The following is a 19,445-nucleotide window of genomic DNA, read 5'->3' as shown; positions in this document are numbered from 1 at the left end:
AGCAGCACATGCTGGCAGTGTGAACAAAGTGTGTGCATGTGTGTGCATGTGGGAGACAGAGGGAGCGTGGGGGACAGAGGGGCAGGAAGGGGGGAGTGGATGGACCATTAGAGTGCAAACACGGAGACATTCCTGCAATAAAATACTCATCTGCTGAGAATCGCAGTCTGGAAGGGATGGTGGTGATTTAACAAAAGAATTCTCTAAAATGTTCCCTAGTGCTAATAATGTTCTTAATAATATGAAGAGGTTTTGCCAGGAAGAGGAATAAAGCCATCAATTGGATTTGGGAAAAAAAAAAAAAAGGAAAATAAAATAGGCACAGGATGTTTTTTTAGAGCACACAGAGGGGAAAAGAACCTTAAGACAGTATTGCCATTTTCAAAAAAATGTCTCATTCTCTGAATTTCCCCAGCCATGCAAGGTTGTTATAAATGGTAAGTAGGGAAAGCAAAGTGTGGCAATAAAGGGGTTAATCCACGAAGCACAGAGCCATCTGGCTGAGCTGGTTTGTTATAATCGAGCAGATTATGTTCACAGGACTCAGAGTTTAAGGCTCCTCTCCCATAGAGCAACTCTCCACAACCCAAGCAGACCAACTTTGGGACTTTGAATGAACATATTTACACCCACCTTTCTCTTCATGTCGACTTTTCTGGAAACATTCACACGGATGCCATGGTTACTCCTACCACGGTAAGGGAAATTTGACATTTTCTAATGGGGTCCTAAGAGAGCGGGGCGGGGGGGGGGTCCTTTAAAGAAGTATAATGGGGAGGAGGTGCGAGTCTTTTAAGGGGTAGATGTGTCCCAAATGTTGCCTTTCCCATTGTGCCTCCTCCTTCCCTCACCCCTACTTGCCCTATAGTTTGCTTCAGTCCTGAGGTTCCCCTCTCTTCCTGCTCCTCACGCTGTTGTTTGGGTCCCTGGAAAGAAAGTGGTGAAGGAGAAATGCAAGGTGCTACAGGAAATGTGATTTAAGAGGAAAAAGCAAAGGAGACTTTAGGTTTTGTCTTAAGAGGGAGACCAGCAAGTTCGGATATTGGGAACAAAAGGGATTGAAAATCTTGACCGTGGTTTGCAAGAACCAGCCTCAGCACACATAGCATGCTTGCCCTCCAGCAAAGTTAGAGCCCGTGACAAGCAAAGCCAAAATTCCCAATTCCTAGACCTTGCCTACCACAGGTAACCAGCTTCACTGGAGCTTTCATACTTTGTGTGTATGCCAGACACTGGAAACCCTCTTCATGACCTTTGAATTAATCCTCCATCTCCTCAAACCCAAACACTAAATTCTGTGGGAAGAGCTGGAGATCAAAAGATTCCCTGCACATCTGTGTCTAGGTGAAAAAGATACACTCACTCTGTGCTGGAATAGCAGGGAAACTATTCTTACATTGCAGCTTCCAGCGTTTGTTGAGTACCTTCTAGGAATGCAGTAGGCAACTAATCAACAGAGATGCACATCTAGAGAGCAAAATAGAAAGCTGTTTCTCATCTAAGCAGCTGAAATGCAGTTTGAAGCGTCAGTTACTGGCGAGTCCTTATGGAGACACCAAACTGCTCTTAGCCAAGAGGGGAAAAAGTCCTTGAATGGTTTAGATAGTTTTCTGATCAGTTCTTAATCCTTCATTAAAATAAATGGGAAAGCTATATAAAAGCTATAACTATAAATATGCAGTATCTGGAGTAATGGATATTTTGGATTGAATAGGTCTGCTATGTGCACATTGTCTGGTTCCTATATTGCAAAACCAGTTATTTAGAGATGACTCTGTGTGTGTGTGTGTGTGTGTGTGTGTGTGTGTGTGTGTGTGTGTGTGTGTATGTGTGAGGGGTTACTTCTCCCCCCCCCCCTTTTTAAATAGACAGGGATGTGTATTATACGGTCCAGAGGATTGTTGTGAGCTAGTCTTTTAGAAAACACTCTTTGCTCTCAGGCTCATGTGATTTGTTGCATGAGGAGTGCAAATGGTATGTAAAGTTTTGCCTTTGCATTTGTGCCTTCAGGAAAATATCCAGACAAGTAGGAGAGGCACTTTCAGGCGCAGAAATACCTGATATGTGCAAGCTTGCAAGTAGAGAAGTGGCACAAGAAGCACCTATAAATGAGGAAGGAAAAGGAAAATCTAATAGAAAAGAAAAAGAAAAAGAAAAGAAAAAGAAAAAGAAAAAGAAAAAGAAAAAGAAAAGAAAAGAAAAAGAAAAAGAAAAAGAAAAAGAAAAGAAAAAGAAAAAGAAAAAGAAAAAAAAAGAAAAAGAAAAAGAAAGAAAAAAAAAAGCCTTGCCAGACAAAAGCAGAGCAGCAGAGAATGAGAGAATGGAAGAGTTCAGCATGGTCCCAGCTGCTGGTAGTAAAAAGACTGGTCTGAGATACATATGTAAATACCAGGGACTCTGTGTCTGAGCATGGTGGGGGGACAAAATCCAGGCATGATTGCAGGTGGAGCCAAAACATGGGGAGAAGTGGAGGTACCAGCCGAGACAGCAGGGGGGTGCTTTGTGTACATGTTGAAGTATGCAGAACACGTAGGTTTAAGGGGTTTTGGTTTTGTTTGTATTGTTCTGCTGTGGGTTGGAATGTTTTTCTCTTCAGGGAACAAAAAATGAAATGGTGCATATAAAGGTATATAAAAACTGGAGGGAAGGTGTAATACCACAGAAATAAAGTGCTACATGTTCACTGTTGTGCACTGGGGTAATAAAGGCAGGTGTGACATGCAAAGGTGGTCAGCTTGAAAGGGAAACTGCTGCACATCAACTGGAAAAAGAGGATCTTTGTGGGTGGCAGAAAGTTTAGGAGCTCACAAGAGGAAGTAACACGAGAGAGAGTTGGGAAAAGGTACAGGCTGGAGGCTGAGTGAGGATATGAAAGGGACATACAAGGATGGTAGTGTCTGCAAGGGGGAGGTTGAGTATGGAGTGGGACTGGAGGGAGAAAAGTGAAAGCACAAAGGATGTTTGGAGGAGGAGTTAAAATGTGAAGTATTAGCTATTTGGAGAAAGGTATGGAAAATAATCTGCTATATGATGCTTGTGGGGGGCGTCAAAAGGAGACACCTTTGATTCTGTCAAGAAATAGATATGGGGATGTATTTACAAGGAAGGTATCAGAGTATGAAAGGCAAGGCTTGCATGGTGATGGAAACATGTGCCGAGAACAGGAACACAGAGGGAAAAATTAGATAGGGTGTGATGAGGGGATGAGGGAAAAAGGGTCCTGTAAGTATGTGAAGGGATAACTAATTAGAGATATTTCAGATCAGGCTGAAAGTCTGCTGGAGTGTGCTGCCTGCCTGCAAGAAAAAGACAGAACTGGGGAAAAAGCCATGGGGAAGTGGTGGAAGGAAATTCAAGAGAGTGGAAGTCACAGGGGCAGGATGAACTACAGCAAAGATATAAAGCCATGGCAGGTGTTGAGGAGCATGAGAATGAGGAAAAATTAAGGAATGTAGGAAGCATGAATGAGGATGAAATGAAGACCTATGTTTTCTGTAATGCCTAGGAAAGAGGTGGTTTAGAGGAGATACAAGGCGAGAGCAGAGAGTGAAGGGAAATTCGGGGGTGTGTTTCTTAGTAGGCAAAGAGAGGGAGTGGTGAAAAGGTGCAGTGGTTTGTTCAGCAGAACTGGGGATGCCTCTTTGCTGGGGAGTAGGAGCAACACAGGGAAAGAATAGGCAGTAAGTTACAGGGGAAGCAGTTGGGGCAAGGAACAGCAAGCAAGGAATAATGGGAAGACTGTGGGAGGAGGAGAACATACGCGAACAAAAAAGGAACGATTTTCTGTTGCAACAGACGTAACAATTGTGTTTATATCTCTGTGGTAGGTACTGGCTGAGTGAAACAGCAAGAGGGAATGGAACAAATGTGCTGGTGGAGAAATGGCTAAAGACATAAAGGGGTGGGAGGAGAAGGAATGGGAGGAAAAACTACCTGGAGGGCTGTATAAGCCACATGGCTGTGCTGAGGCCAAAAGTAAAGTGTGAAGTGTGTGGGGAGGCAAGTGGAGTTGGGAGCTGTAGGGCATGAGGTGGAAATGGATGGGAATGACAGTTCCTGTTATGAGGGGTGAGGAGCTCAGTGTGGGTTGACACACAGCAGTGTGAGAGTGAGGAAGGGACCTGTCAGGCTGTGCCTGCTTGCAAGGACTGTGCAAAGGAAGGTGAAGGGACGGAAAAGTTGTGTCTGATAAGAGAGATTTGTGTACACAGCATGCTCAAAGGAAATGAGGGAAGAAGTACAGGTGATAATTGCAGACCTGGGTGTGGGGAGAAGGAAAACCACTTATGGGGGAAGGAAGAGTGATGAGGAGTGAGAAAAAGTTTATGAAGGCTTAAGGCATCTCTCATTATCTGCCTTTTGCTGTGAGGGAGGTTAAGTGTGCAAGGAGCCCTAGGTGCATGCAGTGCAACAGGAGAGTAGATTGGGAGTTCAGTGCAAGGGCACAGGTAAATCCATACAGACCTTGGTGATAGGCACATGGATACATGGAATGCACAAGGGACAGGGGTGAATATGTTTGGTGGGTGCTTATGGGACTGGCAGAGTTGTAGGTGATGAGGACAATCCAGGAAGAAGCTGAAACCCCTGAGGAGTGTGTAAGAGCCCTGGGTTTCTGTAAGAGATGAAGGCCCGTGTGGAAGTCCCAAAGAGCCACCCAGGAGGCCATGCTGACGTGCAGGGTGGCTACCAGAGGCTAAGTGGAGCATCACGTGTCCACAGTTTGTGGCAGAGCTCTCCCTGTCGAAATCACTTACATAAGGCCACCACCAGGGGTGAGTTTCGTGAGTGCTAGGAAAGCAATGTTTGCATTGAGAAGGAGGGTAGGAAAGGATGACTAACCAGGAAAATGGTTTTGTGCGTGGGTAGCAAAAGGATCTGACGTGCTTTAGATGTACCTGCCTTCTGCATGACTTGCACAGCAGGCAGGCTCTCCTCTAGAGGTTTTTTGCCACTTTTTATGAAGTGCTGAATAATCCTTAGAAAATCCCAGTAGATTTAACTATGATATTTAAACCAGTTTCATTCAGAAGCATACCAATGTACTTTATTTTCATACGTTAAAACCTCTGAATACTGCAGAAAGGGCACAAAGGGCACAAAGGGCAGAGAGGTTTCTCTGGGACAAGTTAACAGGGCTCTTGGATGAACAACCATTGGGCTGAAGCACACAGAAGGACTACAGATGTCAGTTGTAGGAAAGAGGAAAGCACTGGCTTTCTCCATGGCTTGAAGCAGTGCTGGAGTAATGTGCAGTTGGTTGAGGGTTGAAAACATAAGATACATCTTGGGTGTCAGAGAGAAGCACTAGGAACTTACTTCCCTTCAAAACAATTGCATTTATTGACAACAGCTGTTCTTCAAATCTTGTCTAAAAACATCTTCAAATTGTGTGGCTCACCTAGGACTTTGGGCTCTTCTACACAGAGTAGGGAAGTGCTTGTTTCCACCCATAGCAGGTGTAGCTGGTGAGAAGATTGTAAGTAATCCTGTGGAACTTGCACTGGAGGAAGTCAGTCTGATCACACAGAATCTCTAAATGTAAAGGTTGAAGCCACTGAGCCCAGACCTTAAATAACATCAGTCCCATGGACTATGGTTCATAGATCCCTTTTCTGTTCATTGCAAGGAAAAATTCCTGGTAAAATAAAAGCAAGCAGCCTGTGAAATGATAAGCAATTAGTGTTCATGTAGCCATAGGTTGTGTTGGGAACCCATTGTCCCATATTTTACACTGGTTTCTCACTGCAGAGTCCAGCTCAAGCTGTCCAGCAGAATAATTTTTCCTGGCAGTTTTTGCAGCTGGTTGCAGTCTGTGGGAAGGACCTTTCTTCCCTGCTGGGAGTGAACTTCCCACCATGGCAAGCTGTGGGTGGAGGGAATGGTGAAGCAGTTGTCCATGAGGGGGAGATGCAGTCTCAGACACTGGAATTCAGATGGGCTGATACCACACAGCCTGCTCAGCCCACTGCCACCAGTGCTCCCCTGACCTCTGACCACTCTGCTCCCTGCACTAGGAAAATCAAAATCAAACAGTGGCATCAACCTGTCATCTGGCTGAGAAAAGAGAAAGGGATCGATGGGTTGTGGCAGGAAAGGGAACAAAGCAAGAGTGAACAAGCTGTGCTCAGTGTGGAGAACATGGGGCATTTGTGCCTGACTGCATCCTTTGCAGCCATGACACAGCCATAGAAATCTGCTTGTAAGGGGCTGGAACATCTGGTTATCCATGCAGATGTTTGACTGGCCATGTGTGTGTGTCTCCTGGTGGTGTCCAGGAGCAGCCAGTTGAAAGGGCTGATGGAGGGGGATGGCCTCTGTTGCTGTGTGGGAGAGTCTTCATGCATCTGTCAGTGAGGGATGGGGGGATCAGTCACTTTCTGAGGGGACAGATGGATGTGTGTGTGAAGAGAGAAGTGCTAAGGGTGGATATGGAGTAGTTTCAAGGTTGTGAAATGAGTGCTAGGAGCAACATCCACAGCTATGCTCCTGATTGTATCACAAGCCTTAAGTCCATAGGGGAAGGGGAGTCCTCTACAGGAAACCTCGAGGGAGATTGCACTTCCCAAGGAACTAAAAAAACCTCACTCAAGCATGCTGTTCAGTTCAGAGTCTCCTCTCCTTCACACACTACAAGCAAGCCAGGAAAGGTAGCCTTTTCCTTCAGGGCAGCAAGCACTTGAAAGATCACAGCAGGACCATATACTCCTCCCTCTCTGATCTTTCCCTGCCTCCGTCTCCTCTCCACTTCTTCACACACATGAGGAAGAGTCTTTTCCAGCTTGGCCTCTGGGTTTGTGTGTGGAATTCCCACCTGAGGGACTGCGTGACCAAGCTGCCATATCAGGGAAGGCTGCGTGTCTGTGCATGTCGAAACAGAATTTGCTGGTTGTCATCTCAGGCCCAGAGAAGGAGCCTGGTGGCTGCATTTCAAGGCACACAGGAAGGATGACAGGCTGTTCCATGTTTCCATTAGGCAGAGCAGGAGTCGCAGCTTCTGTAGCCATGAAAATCCACTCATTCTGTGGAGCAAAGTCCACTTATCTGTTAAATAACTTATCTGCGTTATCTGTTAAAAAAACCTACACCAGAGGTGATAAAAACACTCTGGAAGGATTGCAACCCACAGGGTAAGATTTGCATCAACTTCTCCAGCATTTCCAATGTGCATGTTGCCCATAATGGAACCACAGCAATAAATGTGCTTCTTCTCAGTTGCTCTTTCATACATTCCAGCAATAAATTCCTGTATTTTGAGTCTGACCCTTCTATAGATTTTACATGTTTAATCATACAGTAGCTGAGTTAGCATGCAAGAATCTAGTTAATTCAAAAATATATATTTCTAGGCATTGCCTTAAAAAAATTCAACCATGTTTGCCAAAAATCTGAATCTATACAGTCAGAGGTAACTCGCAGGGAATTGTAGAGCTGCAGAAGGAAGAAGTATTTTGTATCTACATGAATTCAGGTTGTGAGTGTGACATTTAAGCCCAACCACTTCTTTTGAAAAGCTCTGTGGTTAGACAAGTTTGATTACAGCATCCTCTCTGGTGAATTCTGCCTCACCCAGGAGATAGACACAGTTGCAAGACAAAATCAACTTCTGTCCTCTCCAGAGATGGGATTTGGGCAGTATTTGGTTTCTGCTCCAAACCAAGATGAGATACTTTTAGCCTTTAGGTCCAAATATAGACCTCATAAATCTGATGGAGACCAGAGTTGTTAAGAGGGAGGCATCATTTCATGTGCTGAGGGGCCTTTCCTGGATTTGTACATTTAAAAGTTAAAAAATATTTACCTACTTCAGTGTTTTCAGCTCCTGTGAGAGGTAAAACGATATCCTCCACTCATTTCTCAAACAATTTGCACAGTCAGATTTTACATGACTGGCTTTCCAAATGGATGTTGCAGATAACATTAAAAAATCTTCCTAAAAAGGTGTTTTTTCTTTGCTTGTTTATCCATATTTGCCTGTTGTCCCACTTAGATCCCCTAACATCATGACCAACTTTCCTTCTTTGTTACTGTTTGCTAAAGATATCCCTCATATATTTTACTTAAGCTGTCCTTTGTTTAAGCTCATTCTTTTCTTACAGGGTTAATATGATTTTTTTTTCCTCTAAGCATTTCTTTGAATTTCTTAATAATGTTTTTTCAGTTTTCTGACTTCCCCCAATTTCATCCCAAACTTTGTGGCAAAACTTGTGGCAAAACAAAATGCCCAAACTAAGGCATTCAGGAATAAAAGTGATGTTCTAAAACCAGGAGACCTCTTTCCTCTATTTGCCTGCCTTCTGCTATCCACTGACTTTTTGCACTCACTATTTTTCTCTTTTGTGTCTCCCTTCTACTGCAAAATAACTTCAGTCTAATAAATCCAGCACTAATTCCTTGTTTAAATCATGACTAATTTTCTGTATTATACCTTTCCAACTTTCTCCCTAACATTTAATTCACTTGCTCTGAATTGATTTTTCCTAGACATATTATCTTAGGCCTTTCTCCTCTGAATCTGTTATTTTCTGCATTTTTCTAACAAACCTCTGTCCTTCTATGTAGCACTTTCTTCTATCCTTTCCATTCTTTCCATCCATTTGCAGCCTGTTCCTTCTCCCATTTCATGTTACTTCAGCTCTACTCTTTAACACTTTCAGATTGAGGTGATTTTTAAGGTCCCTTCCAACCCAAACCATTCTATGTTTCTATGATTTCTACAGAGTAAAACTCTTTATGATGGAGATGAAACCATCTCATCATATAGGGACACCTTTAGAAAATACTGCTTCAATATGTCTTTCTTCCTAGATATGCTCCAGATGTAACTAGAACAAAGTATTAATTTGTTTATACAAAATATATACAAAATGTATGCATTAATTAATCTGGGTAGAGACTTTTTTCCTGCTCAGAGAAAATGTCTGTGTTCAAACTGCCTTTCTGTGTTCCTGTGCTGTTCAAACTGCATTTTTAAGTCTTTAAATCAGGAAATATGTTTAGTTTTCCTGTTGAAAGACAAACCATCACAAGCTCTGAGAAAAGAGAAACAATCTAAATACTACTGCAAGATGAGTTTGGGGAGGAGTTGTTGTTGTTGTTGTTGTTTTACTAAAACAAAATGAAAATCAACAAAAGCTTCATGGAGTTAAATGTTGCCCTGATAAGCTAAAGCTGCTTTTCACATGTGCTAGGATAGGGAGTGGTCTCCCTTGGAAAAGTTTGAGTTTTGCGGAAACAGAAATGGTTTAAAATCCAGTGATTTTTTTTCCTGTCTTTCTTCTAGTAGGAAATCTTCCTGTCAATTTTTTTCCCCAGAGGTTCTCATTTGCTTCATTCCTCTGAAATAAAAGCTGAATAATTTTCAACATCATCTGTTTTTTTGAACCACTGTTATCAAATCTTATTGATTTAGTTGTCCTTTGATGAGTTCATTTTTTTACCTCAATCTTTCTTTGCACCTCTGGTTCAGACTATGCCTTTCATGACTCTGGTTTGACACCAGCACTTCCACTGATTCCAATGCATTTCTAATTAACACAGGATCAGGGCAAACATGGAAAAAACCCACCTGACTGCAGGTCAAATCCTCCTCTCAGTTGCACCCAGGAAATCTTACTAATATTTGTGAGGCTGTTTTAAATTTGTGTCTTGGGGTTTGTTTTTGGGGATTTTTTAAACCATGAATGCACATCCAAAGCATTTTAGTATGTTGAGCCATAGAAATCAGAGAAGGGGAGAGAATATGCCTATATTTGATAAGTGGTATTTTGATTGGAAAAATTGCAACAAATACCTTTTTTGTTGTTGTTGTTGGAATTTGTCAGTTGCTCAGAGACCAAGCATTCCCCACTTGTTCTAATAAATCTCAACTAAGTCTCTGTGGACACCAAAGTTTAAAAACCTTTCAGGCTTCTCCCTTGCTCAAAACCCTGTGTCCTTGTTGACTCATCCACCAGCCATCCACAGACTAGGGAATTGGTACTTGGAGCTACAAGGACAAAGCCAGTGAAGCACATTAACCTAGAGAAAACAAGGGCATGATGCTTCTACCTCACAGGGGACTCTTGGGCTCAGGAGGCAAAGAGAAATTCCTCAGCACTGGAGAATTAAATCCAACAAAATTCATCTCTAGTTCAGTCTAATATCTCCTAATACCGTCTGTCTCTCTAAGATCTCAGCCAGCCAGATAGAATATTCTTCAAAGCTCTGTCATGTCTAATTTTAAATTCATCAAATGACTGGGCTTCTACCACTCCACTTAAAATTTTCATACCATCCCCCATTCAGCTTGAGTGCCATTCATTACTACAGGATTGAGTGCTTTCCCATGGACAAGTTGTTAGCAACAACACAGTCCTGGGTGGCAGTAGGACAGCTGGCAAGAGACCATTTTAGACAAGCGGTTTGGCTTCAATGTTATTTTTTCTTTAGTTAAATTCTAGCGATTACCTTTTTGTGATGGCATTCCTTGAGGAAAAAGTGAAAATAAAACGTGCCATTGTTGAAAGTAACAGAAATATTTTATATAAATAGCCTGTTCTTGGAGAACAGCTCTTTCTCAAAAGAAAGGTTGCACTGGTGAGGCCACACCTGAGTCCTGGGCCCAATTTTGGGGCCCTCACTACAAGAAAGACATTGAGGGGCTGGAGTATGTCCAGAGAAGGGAATGGAGCTGCAGAAGGTCTGGAGCACCAGGAAGGGCTGAGGGAGCTGGGGGGGGTCTCAGCCTGGAGGAAATGAGGCTCAGGGGGGCCCTTCTGGCTCTGCACAGCTCCCTGACAGGAGGGGACAGCTGGGAGGGATTGGGCTCTGCTCCCAGGGAACAAGGGACAAGATGAGAGGAAATTGTCTCAAGCTGCACCAGGGGAGGTTCAGGTTGGACATCAGGAGGAAATTCTTAATGGAAAAGGTGGTCATGCATTGGAAGGGGCTGCCCAGAGAGGTGGTGAATCCCCATCCCTGCAGGTCCCCAAGGGATGATTGGACCTGTCACTCGGTGGTCTAAACTGGGTGACAAGGTGGTGTTTGGTCACAGGCTGGACTCAGTGTGGATGATCTGGAGGTTTTTTCCAACCTCAATAATCCTGCTGTTCTCTGAAAAGCTCAGTACCATCTCCTCAAGATGGTGGGTATGTCTGTATCCTGGCAGCAACCTGGACAGTGTTCCAGGAGGTAACTCCATACAAATTACCAGGCTTGCACCTTCTCTCATGGAGAGTCTCCAGATTCTCCAATCTATTAGCAAAACTGCACCAGGATAATCAACCTTATTTCTACTTGGATAGCAGTGCAAAGCTCTCCAGGGACACCCAAAGACACCCTGCAGGCTGCTGTTAAGACATCCTGCTGTGTAAAGCAGCTCTGGTGGAGCAGCAGAGACAGCAGTGTATGAGCCAGCAAACCTCCAGGGTGAGCACAGAGGACAGTCCCTTGCTCTGCCAGGTCAATGTAAACACCCTGAGGCTCCTCTCAGGTATCCAGACTGCTTGGTGAGGCACATGAACCAAGCTACAGCCTTTTTCCTGCTGCTTTTAGGCCAACATGATCCTTTAGGATGACTGGAATCAGAAATCTTCCTGGTCTTCTACAGGAATCACAGAATGGTTTGGGTTGGAAGGGACCTTAAAAATCACCAAATTCCACCCCCCTGCCATGGGCAGGGACATCTTCCACTAGCCCAGCTTGCTCAGAGCCCCATCCAGCCTGGCCTTGGACACTTCCAGGGACAGGGCAGCCACAACTTCTCTGGGCAACCTGTGCCAGGGCCTAACCAACCTCACAGGGAACAATTTCTTCCTAATATCTAACCTACATTTACCTTTTCAGTTTGAAGTCATTCTCCCTTGCCCTGTCACTACAGCTCCTGATGAAAAGTCCCCCTCCAGCTTTCCTGTATCCCCTTCAAATACTGGAAGGTTCTGTGAGGTCTCCACACCCTTCTCCTCCCTAGACTGAACAGCTCCAGCTTTCCCAGCCTGTCTCCATAGGCAAAGTGCTCCAGTCCTCTTATCAACTTTGTGGCCTCCTTTAGACTTGCTCCAACAGTTCCATGTCCTTCTTCTGTTGGGGGCACCAGAACTGGATGCAAAATTTCAGGTGGGATCTTACCAGAGCAGAGTACACATGGGCACCACAACCTTCCTTCAGCCAGGTCCGTAAATTCAATTATTTTCATTTTTATTCATAAACATTCTAAATATGTATGGCTATTTAGGGAGATTTGTTTATTCCAATTGCTTTCTGAATTTTCTTCCGATAAATTATTTTTTTGATCAATACATGGAAACTTATAAACTACAAAGAAGCATCTAAAATTATTTTCTGGTTACCTGGCAGATTATCATTGATGGATTTCATTATGGGTTTTTTCCATCTTTTCCCATCCATAAGCTTCTATTTTCCTCTTGCTGAATATTCTTGAACAGCCAGTTGCTAACTCTGGAGATAACTAACTTAACAGAGGCCTAATTCTGACCCCACTTACATGGAAGAATGTAAGCCCCAGGGAATAAGTTCATCTTGAGGGAGTGAAAATTTAGACCAGAGTCAAGACCTGAGAAGTCAACAGAGAAACTATTGCCAATAGCCAGGGGAATGACAGTGGTTCTGTCTGCAAAAAAATTAAAAAAGGTTTTTTCAATGTAGGGACAGTTTTCCAACTGTAAACTAGCAAAGCTTTCTCCTAAATTCTGCTCTGACCTGTCAAAAATTATCTAATCACAGTCTGATACTGTTCTTGCTTGTTTGTTTGCTTCCTTGCTTGTTTTCTCCTCTCTTTTTACAAGAAGGTGTTGGTGTGGTGAGTCCAGCTCTCTCAATTTTTCTATCCATGAAATTCTCATCCAGATGAATTATGTCAGACCAAATCTGAAAAATGAAACTTGGCATCCTACCTTTGATCTGAGGCAAATAATCGTAGGTCATTGCCAGCCTTCCGCAGGAATGTGGTCCAGAGCAAAGGACTTGAAAAGAACCTCAGAGATACTTCTAAAAGCCATAAAATGTTTTAGCAATTTTGGGTTTTCCTCCCTTTTCCTTACTGAAAAGGAACAGATGGGAACAGAAGTAAACTCTGCCATCTGGAAAGACTGAAGGATCAGTATGAAAAGAGCCAGGTGTCAAGTTTGTTCATCACCAGCCCAGTTTTGTCAATTATCAACATCAAAACCTTGTCTCAACAAAGGCTGAATTACACTAAGGATGAATGATTTTGCAAAGCCATTTTTTCTGTATCTTTTTGCACCTAATTGTTCAGCTACCTTGAAAACTCCAGTTCTGAACAGAAAAAGGAAAGAGATTAATTTGAAGTTTTACTTCTTATGCCACAGGAAATTGTCTGCCTTGGTCTTTCCTACCTTCCAATCACATTGCAGTCTGGATTCCACTTAAAGTACATTAACTCTGTCAAATCATTTTAAAACTATGCTAAATTGAATTTATATATAGGTAATTTGGACCTTGTTCTTATAACAGTTTGAAATGGAAATGTGGCACCTTTGGATGGGAAATCTGAAGCACAGAAATCATTATAGTAATGTTTGATCTCTGGAGAGTGTCTGAATCACTGACTTTTTTGCTTTAAATATTGGAAATTATAATTTCCATAATGTGTAAATATATTTATATATCTATATATGTGCACTAACTGTACGCAGAATAAGACTGAAGATGCCTTGCTCTTTCTTTGAGTAGATTTTCTTTTTTTAATTATGTTTTATTTACATTTCATTTATGAGATTTCACAGCACCTTTGGTTTTAATCTTATTATTAATTGGCTATTCCTGCTTTGGGGTTTATATTGAGGGACATTTGAGCAAATAATTTCCCATCTGCATATCAAGGAGACTGATAATACAGTACCCAAAAAATACAAATAGGGCACCTGGAGTGATAGAGCAAGGGGAAATGGCTTCACACTGAAAAGGAAAATGTAGGTGGGATATTATGAAGAAATTGTTCCTTGTGAGGGTGATGAGACCCTGGCACAGGCTGCCCAGAGAAGCTGTGGCTGTCCCATTCCTGGAAGTGTCCAAGGCCAGGTTGGATGGGGCTCTGAGCAAGCTGGGCTAGTGGAAGGTGTCTCTGCCCATGGAAGAAGGGTAGAATGAGATCATCTTCAGGGTCCCTTCCCTTCCAATCCAAATAATTCTGTGGTTCTGTGACTCTCATATGTATACATACATACAAACATACATACATATATATGTGTGTGTGTGTGTGTGTGTGTGTGTGTGTGTGTGTGTGTGTGTGTATAAAGTTGTCCAAGAGTTCCAATCAATTTTTCTTTTCTTCAGACATGGACACAGACTGAGTTTCTTGGTAAATACCCTCAGCCTTCATTTGACATCTTTTGCAGAATTTTGCTCCTTTTTTGCAAAACTTCTTCTTTTTTTGCAAAGTTGTTCCAAAAGCTGGAGCTGCATAAACTGGTACTGTTTTTCCACTCATAATGCAATCCTTGATGCTTCTTTTAAAAGTTGGGTCTGATTGCCTTTTGTCAAATTTTGCCTGTAGTCTTCAATTATCTCCTGTGCCTGCATATTCCTATGAGTTTGTGGTTTGGTAACCTTGTCAGCTGTGATTGTCTTCTGTTTTTCCTCCAAAACATGCAATTTGTTTTGCTTCTGCTGTGCAACTTGCTATTTTTCCTCTTTTTTATCTCTCTAAATATAAATCAGGAGTTTGAAGTATTCTTTTTTTTTTCCTTCAGTTTGATGTCTCTGTACCCCAGCATCATCTGAGTAGATGACGTCCACAAGCTCCTCTGAAAATTCCTGAAAAAGATTTCAATATGTTGTGTAAAAAAAGGTTTCTCCCAAATTTTTTTCATCTTTATATAATGCTGATACCTTTCAAAATTTCTTTACCACTGTCTTTCTCTTCTTCTCCTGATACCATGATAATTAAATAAATCTATGACCTCTGACCAAGCCCCCAAAACCAAGCCCCCAGTTATTGCTGCTTATGTAATTTTTCAATGCATTCCTTATTTTTGTGAGAAGGCAAATTCTTGTTTGAATCCCGTCTGTTTGACTTCAGGAAAGGTTGGGCTCTTTGAGGACCTTTGGCATCTCTATTTTATCATCATCATATTTCTTCTCTTCATGCTTTACATATGATCTTCTTTTGCTCATTTTTCTCCTTCTATAATGCACTGTGCCTTGGTGAGGGTTAGACAGAACTACAACAACAAAAAAAAAAGGAATTAAGGGAACCCTGCATTCCTCTTTCAAAAAGACTGAAAGTGAAACCATCCTTAATGGTTAAAATCAAGGTTTTTTGAGCCACAGAAAGTGGTTTTTTTTCAAAGTTTTTTTGAGGCACAGAAAAAGATTTATTTTATCAGACTTCTGCTCTGCATCTCCATCTACTTAATCAGATGATGATTTAACAGTTTTTTTTACTTGTGTTCCCATTTCATGGAAGACTTTTAATACCTCTGACCCTTGCTAAGTTCTCTCCTCCATGTTTGTACAGATTTAGTACAATTCACCTATGAATTCCTTCTTCACAATCAAAACTGTGTCAACATTTCTTCAAACTTGCTTCTTTTGCTCTTGACAATATCTAATTTCCTTGCAATAAAAGTTTTTCTTTATGTAAAAAATAATTATTAAAAACCCCGCAACAAGGAAAAAAGCCCAAACTTTAATCGACAGCCTAAAATGTGAATTTAAAGCGAGTTAAAAGGAAGGGATGTGAAAGATCATCTTGTCCCAACCCTCTGCCATGGGCAGGGACACCTTCTGCTATCACAGGTTGCTCAGAGCCCCATCCAGCCTGGCCTGGAACACTGCCAGGGATGGGGCAGCCACAGCTGCTCTGGCCAACCTGTGCCAGGGCCTCACCACCCTCACAGGGAAGAATTTTTTTGTAGTATCCAGTCTACACCTGCTCTCTGTCAGTGTGAAGCCATTCCCCCTTGTCCTGTCACTCCAGGCCCTTGTCAAGAGTCTCTCTCCATCTTTCCAGTAGGCTCCTGCAGGTCCTGGAAGGTCACAATGAAGTTACTTCTCCAGGCTGAACAACCCCCAGTTCTAAAGCAATAACCACATGGCTAAAGAATATTTCTGTTCCAAAAAATATTTTCATATCTATTTTCTTATCATACCTAGTTTTTAACATTTATTTAGAAGCAACTGGGAGCCAGACCAGACTGTCTCTACGACGGGGAATTCTGGAAGAGCAGATACATCTTATTTATTTAAAATTTTGTGTCTTCTGATGGTTACTTGCCCTAAAATAATTTGAAGACAACTTTCCTTTCTATTTCAGAAGGAAGATCAATCTGTTGTCCAGTTTAATTTTATTTATTGCATGTTGCAGTGAGGGAAGCACTTTTTCACAGTGTAAACCTGTGATCTTCAGTGCTGACAGCCCAGTTTGTAGAGTCCTTCTACTCAGTGCCTCTGTAAACCCAGCAAACTCAAAGGTTTATCGTTAGGCCTTGATACAGGAAAAGAAATGCAATTATCTGAGTTGCTGATCAGTTCAGCTGTTTCAGAGGGATCAGCAGTCCCTCAGAGTTAAAATCATGCTATTGGAGAAGAGTGGGACCAAAGCTTCCAGGCTCCTTCACCCACAACAAGCTGGAACTTGCACTTGCATGGAGCTTTAAGTGAGTAAATTCCTTTCCTCAGCCGGTTATAGAAGGGTGTGCATCTGAAAAATGCAGCCCTTCTCCCTGGGCTATATAGGGCTTCCCCCCCCCACCCCCCCAGAAAATGTCCTGCATTTTTATCAGGTGAGAATCTTCAAGTCATGCACAGAAGATACCAGGTGACTGACAGCTAGAGCTCACCACAGAAAAATCCCTTAAAATTCTTTAAAAATAATTGGACCAGCTTTACCATGTGTGTTTGAATTGCCAGGTTGTACTAGGAACAACTCACCAGGATATGTGTTTTCATTTTGAACCCTTGCTCTGAAAATATCTCGGGGTGGGAATTTGTCAGGCAGTGGTCTGCCTGTGTCACAATGAAACCACACCCAAACCAGTTTGAATGAATGCTCTAAGGAAAATTTCTTGAGCTGTAATTAGTAATGCGTTGCTAGAAAGCAGGTACTGCATATTTAAATACTCCTCCACTGGCTCTTATTAGTAATACATTGCTAAACCCCAGCACAGCCCTCTGACATCCATTCAGTTGTTTATTCATTCATTCCCTTTTTCTTCTGTTTTGGGGAGCAACTAGATTTCTTTATATTTTTCCATTTATACACTCAGCTCTTGGGGTATACACTGATTTCCTCCGATGAACAGAACATTTCTGAGGGATTTCAGTTGAAACAAACTTCATTTTTCATGGATCAGGTGCAAAGTCATGTTTTGGCCTCTGTCTCCAAAGCATCACAATATAAATTTTGTGGACACATTGATACAAACTACCTTTCTATTTACACATAAATTTCTTTTATGTTGACCTATGGAGTTTCAGCTTATAAGTGATGCATCTGCTTAAAACAATAAATAAGTACAATTTGAGAGAATAGAACTATTTTTTCATTAACAAAAAAAAAAAGAAAACCCACATTTTGCTAGTGGTCAGTCCCCATTTTTGGTTTGCTTTCCATAATCACTCCTTCAAGCTCATGAAGGAATGAGGGAATTTTAAGGGAATTTTGGACTTTGATCTGAGGGTGGTTATTGTAAATTTGTAAAAATAAGTATGGGGACATCTTGGAAGTGAAGGGACTTGGAGAGGATGAGACAAACCCATCCTCTTAGCAGTACAGCCTGACATTTTGGGATATCCAGCCAAGCAAGGAATAAGGTGATCAGGACCAAGCACCAAAAGAGGCACGTGGCAAAACTGCTCCCCTTCTCTAAGAGGGGACCCTGCAGATCTTTGAGGATGCAGTAATCTTTGCTGGCAGCAGCTATTAGGAGCTCAAAGAAGAGGGAAAGGAGGATGAAGGGTTGTGAAAACAGGCTCCAAAGTGTCTTGCTGTGACTCTGACCAAGTGCTTACAACAAACTGTCCAGGAGTAAGTTCCAGCTCAAAAAAAGCAGTCGCTCTGTGGGGGTTATTGCATGTCTGCCTGAATAACAAACACACTGGGGTGGTGGCAGGGCTGTCATAATTCACTTAAAACTAGTTCTCAAAGCTGAATTTCACCCTTACAGAGACCCAGCTTCAAGCTCTTCTTCCTCTTAGGGCCTATTTTTCCAAGAGCTCAGCCTCAGTCCAGCCTATTCCCCAGTCTTGTAACAGAGTGAGCTTCAGACAGAAGGAAAAAGGGGAATGCACTGAATATTTTAATATTTTTGACATATTCATTCAGTTCCCTACACCTTAATGCTCTGCATTGATCCACTGATATCTGGGCCATGTGTGGTGATGCCAAGTTTCTAAATTTGTGCAAATACCCATGAAACATGACTTGTTATGCATAGCTTGGCAGTTCAGTGTGGAGAGTCTGCCAAAAGGAGACAGAGCCTTATCAGAAGGAGACAGGAAATTCTCAAGCAAATTTGGAAGTTGACTTTTGAGTTAGGAGTGTTGACAGGCGCAGATCCCTCTGTCTGGCAATTATCAATTCTTCTTCTCTTAACTACAGGCAAAATCCAAGTACCTTGAATTTTGACTGAACAGGAGGTGTGCCCAAGACCTGCTCCTCCAGAGCCATTCTATATTTGCAGTTCTGTTTCTGACCTCAGTCCAAATGTGCAAGGGTCACATTTCCCTGCTCCAGAGATCTCAGAGCAGCTTCTGTTGCTTATTAAGATTCCCACCCAAACATGGTAGAAGTTTCTAAGCATGTCTGACAAAACTATGGCATTTTCAAAATGTGAATGCAACATTTAATCTGGGTTTAAAACCTTGCCTAGGAAATGTCAGAAGTACTTCTGCAAGTCAGTAGGTTGATTCCCTGTCAGGTGTGTGTGGGTTTTTTTCTTTTTCTCAGCCATACATCACTTGGGTCTGCCAAATACCTACATAGCTGTGATCAGCTCTCTCCAGGAGAATGCTCATCTCTTTGTTTTATGTCTTGTAGGATTGCTTCAGCACCAGACAATACATTCAGACACTGGTAGGAGTAGGATCGGACACAAGGTGAATGACAAATTCTCTTGAAGTGGAAAACTTGCTTGATTTTCCGCTAAATTATTCTGTCCCTATTGGCAGTTTGCTATTTCCACAGACTTGGCTCATAAATATTGGATGTCTGCCTAGCTGGGAAATTGCATTTCCATTTTCAACACCTGCTATGTGCTAGACTTCTATGAGAGCGCTTAGCTGATACTCTGCAAAGAGGGGGAGCTTACAGTTAGTGTTTTTACCTGTTAGTGTTTTTAAAATGTGCTCAATTCTTACCCCAGTTTTACTTTTCCAAGGAAACTCCAGTTTCCTATGAATTATGAAGTATTGGTGAGATTTCTTACCAGATTTTTTGCTGTTCTTACACCAACATATCTCATGCAGACATAGAAGATTCCGTG

The 19,445-nt window shown here is 42.2% G+C and overlaps 1 protein-coding gene across 1 annotated transcript in view; it reads left to right on the top strand.

Moving 5' to 3' along the window:
- The first annotated feature begins 351 nt into the window (after positions 1 to 351).
- The window catches only part of NTF3 (neurotrophin 3), a 47,673-nt gene continuing 28,579 nt past the window's right edge, over positions 352 to 19,445 (top strand). Inside the window, exon 1 of the mRNA XM_036404891.2 lies at positions 352 to 696. Coding sequence (XP_036260784.2) covers positions 679 to 696 — 18 coding nt within the window. The 5' untranslated portion in view covers positions 352 to 678. The remainder of the gene's footprint in view (positions 697 to 19,445) is intronic.

Source organism: Molothrus ater, chromosome 5 (assembly GCF_012460135.2).
Source record: "Molothrus ater isolate BHLD 08-10-18 breed brown headed cowbird chromosome 5, BPBGC_Mater_1.1, whole genome shotgun sequence".
Lineage (NCBI taxonomy): Eukaryota > Metazoa > Chordata > Aves > Passeriformes > Icteridae > Molothrus > Molothrus ater.
This window is presented reverse-complemented; position numbering and strand designations above follow the sequence as displayed.